Source organism: Theropithecus gelada, chromosome 3 (assembly GCF_003255815.1).
Source record: "Theropithecus gelada isolate Dixy chromosome 3, Tgel_1.0, whole genome shotgun sequence".
Classification (NCBI taxonomy): Eukaryota; Metazoa; Chordata; class Mammalia; order Primates; family Cercopithecidae; genus Theropithecus; species Theropithecus gelada.
Window position 1 is genome coordinate 153,599,059 of NC_037670.1, and position 10,017 is coordinate 153,609,075.

Consider the following 10,017-nt stretch of genomic DNA (forward strand, 5'->3'; position numbering starts at 1 on the left):
CTACAAAAAATAAATTAGCCAGACGTGGCGGTGCGTGCCTATAGTCCCAGCTACTCGGGAGGCTGAGGTAGGAGGACTGCTTGAGCCTGCGAGGGTCCAGGCTGGCCGAGAACATACCACTGCACTCCAGCCTGGGTGCTGGACTACAGCACCACCCTATCTCCAAAAAAAAAAAAAAAAAAGTTGAGAAATGTGACCTTTGTGCAGAGACTCTGTGACCACTAGGGGGCAATGTGAGCCCACCTTTGTGAATGCAGATGTCCAGCACCATGGACACTCCCACAACCAAGAAATCTTCCAGTAGTATCCCTATGGGAGCACGAGATCTCAGGACTGAACAACAGTAACCACCCTTCTACCAAAAGCTCCTGAGTGAGATCCCCAAAGAAATCCCTCAGGATCCAAGGGGAGCCTGGTTTGGGGGACTCCCAGTTTGGGGGACTCCCAGTTTAGGGGACTCCCTGCTAAGCTGTCACCCTGAGAACAGAGCTCTCCATGCATGCCCCTCATCACAGGCTCTGCCCTTAGCTGCCTCACTGGGCCTCTTACCATTCTTTCAAATTCAGCTGGCTTTACCTCTGTTGGTTCCAGCTTCCTTAAAAGCAGTCTGTCCACTGCCCCTCTTTGTTCCTCTGTCTTTTTTTTTTTTTTTTTTTTGAGACAGGGTCTCACTCTGTTGCCCAGGCTGGAGTGCAGTGATGCAAGATGCAATCTCTGCTCAACTTCCTGGGCTCAGGCAATGCTCCCGCCTCAGCGTCCCGAGGAGCTGGGACTACAGGTGCACATCACCATGCCAGGCTAGTTTTATTTTTTGTAGAGATGGGGTCTCACTATGTTGTCCAGGCTGGTCTCAAACTTGGTCTCTGCCCAAGCAGTCCTCCTGCCTTGGCCTCCCAAGGTGCTGAAATTGCAGGCATCAGCCACCATGTTCAGCCTCTGCCTGCTTTTTTATTTTTATTTTTAGAGACAGAATCTTGCTCTGCTGCCCAGGTTGGAGTGCAGTGGTGCAATCATAGCTCACTACAGCCTCAAACTCCTGGGCTCAAAGGATGCTCCAGCCTCAGCCTCCCAAGTAGCTACAACTACAGGCATGTACCATCATGCTAGACACATTTTATTAAAAACAAATTGTTTTTAGAGACAGGGTCTGGCCATGTTGCCTATGCTGGTCTTGAACTCCTGGCATCAAAGTCATCCTTTTGCCTTGGGCTCCCAAAGTGTGGAGATTGTAGGCATGAGCCACTGTGCCCAGCCTACTTTTGTTATAAGAAATTGAAACGATATAGAAAAGTACAAAGAACAATCTAATAAACACTCGTATTCCCACCACTCAGAATTATCAACTTTTTATCATTTTATCATATTTGCTTCAGATCTTTTTTTTTTTTAAAGAAAAGTATAACAGATTTAGCTAAAGTACCCTTTGACCAATACCCCATCCCACTCTCCCCACTGCTCAAAAGGAAAACAAGTCTTGGTGCAGTGGCTAGCACCTGTAATCACAGCACTTTGGGAGGCCGAGGTGGGTGAATTGCTTGAGGTCAAGGGTTTGAGACCAACCTGGCCAACATGGTGAAACCCCATCTCTCCCAAAAATACAAAAATTAGCTGGATGTGGTGGCCCACACCTGTAATCCCAGCTACTCAGGAGAATTGCTTGAGCCCAGGAGGCGGAGGTTGCAGTGAGCCGAGATCCCGCCATTGCACTCCAGCCCGGGCAACCGTGTGAGACTCCGTCTCAAAATAAAATAATAAAATAAAATATAAAATAAAATAAAATAAAATAAAATAAAATAAAGAGGCTGGGCACAGTGGCTCATGCCTGTAATCCTAGCACTTTGGGAGGCTGAGGCAGGCGGATGGCCTGAGCTCAGAAGTTCGAGACCAGCCTGGGCAACATGGTAAAACTCCATCTCTAGTAAAATACAAAAATAGCTGGGTATGGTGGCGGGTGCCTTTGGTCCCAGCTACTTGGGAGGCTGAGGTAGGAGAATTCCTTGAACCCAGGAGGCAGAGGTTGCAGTGAGCTGAGATTGCGCCACTACACTCCAGCCTGAGCAACAAGAGTGAAACTCCATCTCCAAAAAAAAAAAAAAAAAAAACCAACCAGAAGTTCGAGACCAGCCTGGGCAACATAGCAAGAGTCCTTCTCTACCAAAAACAATTTTTTAAAAAGTAGCCAGGTGTGGTGGTGCAAGCCTGTAGTTCCAGTTACTTGGGAGGCTGAGGTGGGAAGATTGCTTGAGCCCAGGAGGCAGAGGTTGCAGTCAACTATGGTTATGCCACTGCACTCTGGCCTGGGCAGCAAAAGTGAGACTCTGCCTCGAAACAAAAAAACCAAAGTTTTCTAAGTTTTCTTCATATGTCTGGTGACTTTGGTTGTCTGTTCATACTTAAGAGTGTGACACTAAATGGTTCACGGAAGCTCTGTGAACATTAGTATGGTCTTCAGGGCGGGTGATCTGGCTGGCTTATTTCCTTTGGAAACTCTCAATGTTAGTATCTTTGTTTTCTCTCTTGGATTGGTCAGATACCTCAGAGAAATTCTTCTTTATTGGTCGGGCGCGGTGGCTTAGGCTTGTAATCCCAGCAGTTTGGGAGGCCGAGGAGGGTGGATCACGAGGTCAGGAGATCGAGACCATCCTGGCTAACATGGTGAAACTCTGTCTCTACTAAAAACACGAAAATTAGCCGGGCATGGTGGCGGGCGCCTTAGTCCCAGCTACTCAGGAGGCTGAGGCAGGAGAATTGCTTGAACCTGGGAGGCAGAGGTTGCAGGGAGCCGAGATCATGCCACTGCACTCTAGCCTGGGTGATGGAGCAAGACTCCGTCTCAAAAAAAAAAAAAAAAAGGAAATTCTTCTTTATACCAGTGTCCTGCATGGAAGTTACGTTCCTGCTTGCCAGCGTTCTGGAAGCTGAATGAGTCAGATGAAAGAAGACCTATAGTCCAAATATTTCATTAACTAGTTCATAAACTGGAGCTTAAGTGCTCTGTTTCTAGTATGCAATTTGATATTCAACTGTACCTGGTGTCCCTCAGCTACAAGGATGGCAGAAGCAGCAGGTGTGTAGGGATGGAGTTGAGAACAGGTTGAAGAGTGTGTCCTGATAGTTGGCCCCAATCAGTCGTGGTGACTGGAATAAAACAGGGTATCAGTTTCATTCCAGTGTTCTAACTCCTTATATTTTATAACCACATCACACTGAAGAATTAATTCATCCCCTCAGTAATCAATTCTAGTGGCAGGTAGGCAGCTGCTGTCTATGAGCTCCAACACATGCCAGGTGGCTGTACCGCAGCTCCCTTGAGCATTAGGGGGAAGAATGAAATCAGTTACAGAGCTGCTAATCTCTGCCCCGACAGCTGGAGGATGAAGCTCTGGGCTGGTTTCTTTTTAACAGGAAGGAAATTCTGAAAGCCAGAATGTGAAGAAAAAGCTTAAGAATCTCTTGTGTCTTGTGAGCTCTGTGGAAATGGCAGTGCTCAGACGCCTTCCAACACATAGTGTGAGGCACAAATTTGGAGATCAGGAAATGAGAGCCTCCATTCAAGGCAGGACAGCTTCACAGAGTGAACAGATTTCCAAAATAGTAGCACAGGAAAGAAGAAGATCGAGGCAGGTGATTTCTCCCTCCTCCTTCTTTTTTTTCTTTTTTTTTTCTTTTTTTGAGACAGAGTCTCACTCTGTTCCCCAGGCTGGAGTATAGTGGTGCAATCTTGGCTTACTGCAACCTCCACCTCCTGGGTTCAAACGATTCTCCTGCCTCAGCCTCCTGAGTAGCTGGAACTACAGGCAGAAGCCACCATGCCGGGCTAATTTCTGTATTTTTATTAGAGATGGGGTTTCACCATGTTGGCCAGGTTGGTCTTGAACTCCTGACCTCAAGTTATCCACCCGCCTCGGCCTCCCAAAGTGTTGGGATTACAGGTGTGAGCCACCATGCCCGGCCTCCTTCCTTCTCCTTGTCAAGCAAAACATAGTGACACCAAAGACTAGATGTCTAAAGAGTAGCTGTCCAGTGGCTGCCTGGGTTGTTAGGGCTGTAAGTCTCTGAAACAGCTGTAAACTGTATGAACACCTTTGCTCCTGTTTCTCTGAGAACAGAGAAGAAACTCCCCTCCATAAGTTGTCACGAGTCAACTGCATTTTCTTTTTATAAAGTTTTCTTTACATAAAATCTTATGGAACGTGTAATTTTGTCTCTTGCTTCTTAGCTTAATATTTTTGTGATAAACATTTATTCTGAAAGCCAGACTGCCTTGATCTTCTTTCCTGTGCTATTACGATTTTAGAAATCTTCACTTTGTGAAGTTGTCCTGCCTTGGAGTCTCTCATTTCCTGATCACCAAATTTGTGCCTCACACTATGTGTCGGAAGGCGTCTTAGCACGGCCATTTCTATAGAGCTCACAAGTGTACCAGACACAAGAGCTTCTTAGCTTTCTCTTCACATTTTGGCTTTCAGAGTAAAGAATGATAAAGGGAAACCCTTATTATTAAAAATGTATTGGCAAACAATTTTCTTTCTTTCTTCCTTTTCTTTTTCTGGGACAGCGTCTCACTCTTGCCCAGGCTAGAGTGCCATGGCGTGGTCTTGGCTCACTGCAGCCTCTGCCTCCCAGGTTCAAGCGATTCTCCTGTCTCAGCCTGCCAAGCAGCTGGGATTTCAAGTGCCCGCCACCATGCCTGGCTAATTTCTGTGTTTTTAGTAGAGACGGGGTTTCACCATGTTGGCCAGGCTGGTCTTGAACTCCTGACCTCAAGTGATCTGCCGGCCTCGGCCTCCCAAAGTGCTGGGATTACAGACGTCAACCACTATGCCCAGCCGGCAAACAATTTTCAAAGGCTGTAACAATTTCTCTATTTGTTGGACATTAGTTTAAGATAGCTTTTTGTTATTAAAAAGGACGCCGCCGTGCATGTCTTTGTGCTTACATCCTCTAAATGTAAAATTTAAAAATAATACATCAAAGTACAAAGTAAAAATCACCTTAAATCCCATCACTTAGGAAATTATTCATATTCCTCTATGCTGATATATGTATCTGAATTTCAGATCATTGCCCTAGTAGAATTATAGGTCAAACGATTTGGCCTCGTTTAAGGCAACGTGTAATACCTCAGCCTTGAATTTTGATCTAGTGATACCTAACTTCTTTGGGGAATGATCTTAGCTTCCAAACCCAGAATGTGCCAGAAAGCGCCACAGCAAGCAAGGTCCTACTTTATGCCTTCTAAAAACAAAGCCACTAAAGTTTGGAAGGGTGTTGGATTCTCTATTTCACAAAGAAAAATCAAGCCACTTCCAGGCTGGAGCCGCCACTTCTCCTTTAAATGCCCACCCACGTGATCGCAGACGTGCACACGCGGAGGAACTTCACGCTGTCAGGGCAACGAGCCATTCCTCTCCCACTTCCCTTCCCCTAAGGCTTCTTGGCATTCCCTCCCCGGAAGTCACAACTCCTCTGGAGACTTTCTCTTCCTCATCCCCTCCGTCGAGTCACCTATCCTCACTCCTTTCTGTTAGTTGCCGGCCCTAACGCTCCCGCTCCTCGCCCGAATCCCACTTTCCAGAGAAAAGGCTGAAAGGGACTACAACTCCCAGGGGGCGCTGCGGGCCCCGCCCCCCCCGGGGCGCGCACTGTAGGTCGGGGCCTGAGGTCCCACGGTCTTCTCGCCGCGTGCAGCCGGGAGCAAACGCACTACAGGTTCCGTGGCGCCTCGCGCGAGGCCAGACTGGGCCGGGGTGGGGCGGGGCGGGGCTGGAGGGGCCGGGGCTGGCGGGCGGAGGAAGGGGGTGGGAGCGGAGGCGATGGAGGGGAGGAGTGGGGGTATGGGGGAGGGAAGAGGAAGGGAGGCGGGAGGCGGGGCCGACCAAGAGCTGGGGCTGGAGTCTGAGCCGGCGGTTGCAGCGGAGGCGGTGATGTCGGTGCAGGTTGTGTCTGCGGCTGCCGCCAAGGTGCCTGAGGTGGAGCTGAAGGACCTGAGCCCCTCCGAGGCGGAGTCGCAACTAGGACTGAGCACGGCCGCCGTGGGCGCCATGGCCCCCCCGGCGGGCGGTGGAGACCCTGAGGCTCCAGCTCCCGCCGCGGAGCGGCCCCCGGCCCCTGGCCCGGGCGCTGGGCCCGCCGCCGCTCTCAGCCCCGCTGCCGGGAAGGTGCCTCAGGCGTCGGCCATGAAGCGGAGCGACCCACATCACCAGCACCAGCGGCACCGCGACGGCGGCGAGGCCCTGGTCAGCCCCGACGGCACCGTCACCGAGGCGCCGCGCACAGTCAAGAAGGTACTGGGGCCGGGCTACCTCTCTAGGAGAGGAAGGGAGGGGAGGGGAACTGCAGATCCTCTTGGCACGGCGGCACCACCCTCCACACCCTCCTTTCTGATCGCAGGACCAGAGATACCCCTTGTCCCCTCAAACCCACTCTCTCAGAGATGCCCCCCAGCCGGCCCGTAGTGCTGGGAGCGGAGACTGCAGGAGGCACGGCCGTACTTCGCTCTGAATAACATGGAGGTAGCGCTCTCCCCTACTACTTGGAATAGGCAGCGGGAGGAGAGACATCTAATAGTACGTCCACGCGCCCCCAACACGCTCCCGGGTGTGATTTTCCAACCTATCGTGGAGGAGACCTCGATAGTATAGAAAAACCTTACGGCTCACGGGAGTTCACCCAGCAATAAGGATGAAAAGATAATACTTGGAGAACGAGTAAGGTGTAGTCACCTTGCATAGAAATCGTCAGAGTTGTCTGGTTTCCGTACAATTGATGACTTTCCGCCTTTCTGTGGCCAACCGTGTCCATACAGCAACACGATGCTGTGCGCTTCATTTCCAGCTACTGCAATATTCTCTCTTCCCTGAATATGTAAAAGGGTAATGAAGAGATTCTCCTCACTCTTTCATCTTAAGAGCTTTGTCCTCCCTGCTCAGTATAGTTGGTCACCAGGATTATTAGGCTGTGTATGAAGAGAATGAATGTCTTATTGGTTCCTTTATTATAATCTGAAAATGATAGGAAGAAATGCTGCTACTTTTGGGAAAGACGATCTTTGTGGGGTTTTCGGTCTTAGGCGTCAGCAGCTTCTTTCAGACAGTTTTGAGAAGGTCTCAGAATACCAAGAAGTAACTGCCTAGATGGATGATAGCCCGGTATTACCGTACATTGTCTATCCATAGTTGTCCTTCTTTCTCAAAGCTTATCTCTCTTTCTCTCTTAAAGCTAAATCAGCACAGAAAAACAGGGCAAGTATTGGAAAAGACAGAAGTGTGGATCGTATAAAAAGGACTTACAGCTCCAATTTCCTAGACACAGTATGGACACAGGGATTAATGTTTTTTTTTTAATTGTTGTGAATGGTTTTTAATTGCTTTATCAGAACAGCAACAAAGAGACGGGAAGTGTGCATTGGGTTTTACTGTGTGGGACTCAGCTGAATTGGAATCTCGGATCCACCATAACTTTTTCTTGTCATAGTCTCATGATTAAGGTATAGCAGATAATCCTTTCATCCTAACTATACAAATTTAGATGATAAGTCAGAGGCAAGACTGAAGGAATTTCTATAATGCTTTAGACAATGTCTTTGTCGTTTGCAGTATGAAACTCCTCTGGGAAGAGTTACAGTAGAAAGAGGCAGCATCCTGCAGAAATGAGTTTAAAGAAAAAAAGTAAAGTAAAAAAGAGAGGCAGCAGCAGCACCAGTGCTAGAAGTACCTAGATATGAGTCTGGAAATCCAAAACATACTTCTGACTTGTTGTGATACTTTGTAACTTTGGTCAAGTCATTTTCTTGTGATTAAGACTGTTTATGTTTAAAATTTGTAATTTGGTTAGATCTCTTTAGGCTAAAAGTGTTTAACAAATTGCTTTTAGAGCATGAGGTTTACAGTCAGGCAGACCTGGATTTGAAGCCGAGTACCCCCATTACTACCTTTTTGGTAATTTTCAAATTACACAAATTGGTTTCCTCTTCTATAAAATGAAAGTACTAAGTATGATTGAGGATTAGAAATATTTGTAAAAGGTTTAGCATTGAGCTTGGCACATAGTCTTAAATGATATTATTAGTGCTTTTATTATGAATAATTGATTTTATTTTATTTCTTCCATCATGGCTTAAGTGCAAGCCACCATGACCGCCTCTGAAAGGTTCACACAGTTCATATATATATTCTATATAAAGAAGTTAAAAAATCATGGCTCACGTCTGTAATCCCAGCACTTTGGGAGACCAAGGCTGGCGGATTGCTTGAGCCCAGGAGTTCGAGACCAGGCAACATGGTGAAAACCTCTCTCTCCAAACAGGAAAAAAAACCCAAAAAATACAGAGCTGGGCGTGGTGGTGTGTGCCTATAGTCCCAGCTATTCATGGGGCTGGGGTGGCAAAAACAAAAAATAAAAAACAAAACAAAAACGGTTCGAGACCAGTCTGGCCAACATGGTGAAACCCCGTCTCTACTAAAAATACAAAACTAAGCCAGGCATGGTGGCAGGCACCTGTAATCCCAGTTACTCGGGAGGCTGAGGCAGGAGAATTGCTTGAGCCCAGGAGGTGGAGGTTGCAGTGAGCTGAGATCATGCCACTGCACTCCAGCCTGACCAACAGAACGAGACTCTGTCTCAAAAACAAAAAATAAAAAACAAAAAAAACCAGGAGGCTGGGGTGGGAGGATCACCTGAGCCCAGGAAGTTGAGGCTGCAATAAGCACTCTAGCCTGGGTGCTGGAGTGAGAACTTGTCTCAGAAAAAAAAAAAAAAAAGAAAAGTTAAAAAATCAAAGACCAGCATACTGGAGTCTGTTTTTCTTAATTCTAGATGTGCTTCTTGACAATTTTCCTTGTCGTTGAACCATCTTCCTGTTTTTTCAGCATCAAATCTATGTTCCATGATTCTAGATTTTACTCAGCAGCCTCAAGGCTATTGGAAGGCAGGGCTGAGCTTGCCTTACAATGTTAATTGCACCAAAAAAACAACTTCTCTGCTGAAAGTTAAGCAGGTGAAGCTCTGGGCAAGGATACAGCTGGGTGATGAAATTTAGGGCATTGCTGAGCTGCTTTTCAGGTGCCCAATCTTTAACCTTGTTATTGAATTGGCTAAATCAAAATAAGTGCCCAAGACTGCCCTTCTTTCCCTACGTTGAAAGTCATCTCACGAAGGGACTGCAGTGTGACATTTTGATTTGTTGGGTCTTTGTTGATTCTTAGATTGTCTATGTAAATAACCACTCTGACCTTGACTCCTCGCTGTTTTTCTTACAACATACGAAGGGACTGAGGATACTAGTATTGAAATAGCTGCCTTTGGCTGTGGAGCTGGTGACTGTTGCATTTGTTTTGTAACTGTCATGTACAAACATTTATTTTAAGTCACATTTCCGTAGATGATTTCCCTTACTTCATTTGCATATCATCAGTTTTCTTAGTTTTGTTACTCTGCTCAGCCACACAAGGGAAATAAACTTTTTACAAGAGCCAGAATTCCCAAGTGAAGTAGTTAATAAGAAGGAACATATGGTGTGCAGTTTACTCAGTCACATCTTATCTTTGGCACCTGCCTCCATCCTGTAACTTGTGGTACTCTGGGGGCCAGATCATGTCATTTGGCTATGATATATTTAAATATAATGTCCTTTTTCATAAACTGACATCAAGTAAACCCAGCAAGTCAAAAATCTCTGTAAGAAGTAATTTGGGAAATGGGAAGATAAGTTTCACAGGGAATGAGGTAGTAGTAGTTGAAAGGGGTTTCTTCCTTGTGTTCTTGAAAATGAGTGATAGGAGTGTTGGAGCACAGCAGGGAAAACAAGGCAGGAGAGGATTTAGTTCAGAAATATTAAAACTTTCTGGGCCGGGCGCGGTGGCTCAAGCCTGTAATCCCAGCACTTTGGGAGGCCGAGACGGGCGGATCACGAGGTCAGGAGATCGAGACCATCCTGGCTAACACGGTGAAACCCCGTCTCTACTAAAAAATACAAAAACTAGCCGGGCGAAGTGGCGGGCGCCTGTGGTCCCAGCT

General features: G+C 47.1%; 1 protein-coding gene across 2 annotated transcripts in view; it reads left to right on the forward strand.

Moving 5' to 3' along the window:
• Positions 1 to 5,864: 5,864 nt before the first annotated feature.
• Positions 5,865 to 10,017, forward strand: part of AHCYL2 (adenosylhomocysteinase like 2) — a 210,576-nt gene continuing 206,423 nt past the window's right edge. For both annotated transcript variants that reach the window (XM_025379982.1, XM_025379983.1), the window contains exon 1: positions 5,865 to 6,287. In XM_025379982.1, the coding sequence (XP_025235767.1) occupies positions 5,928 to 6,287 (360 nt within the window). In that variant the 5' untranslated portion in view covers positions 5,865 to 5,927. The remainder of the gene's footprint in view (positions 6,288 to 10,017) is intronic.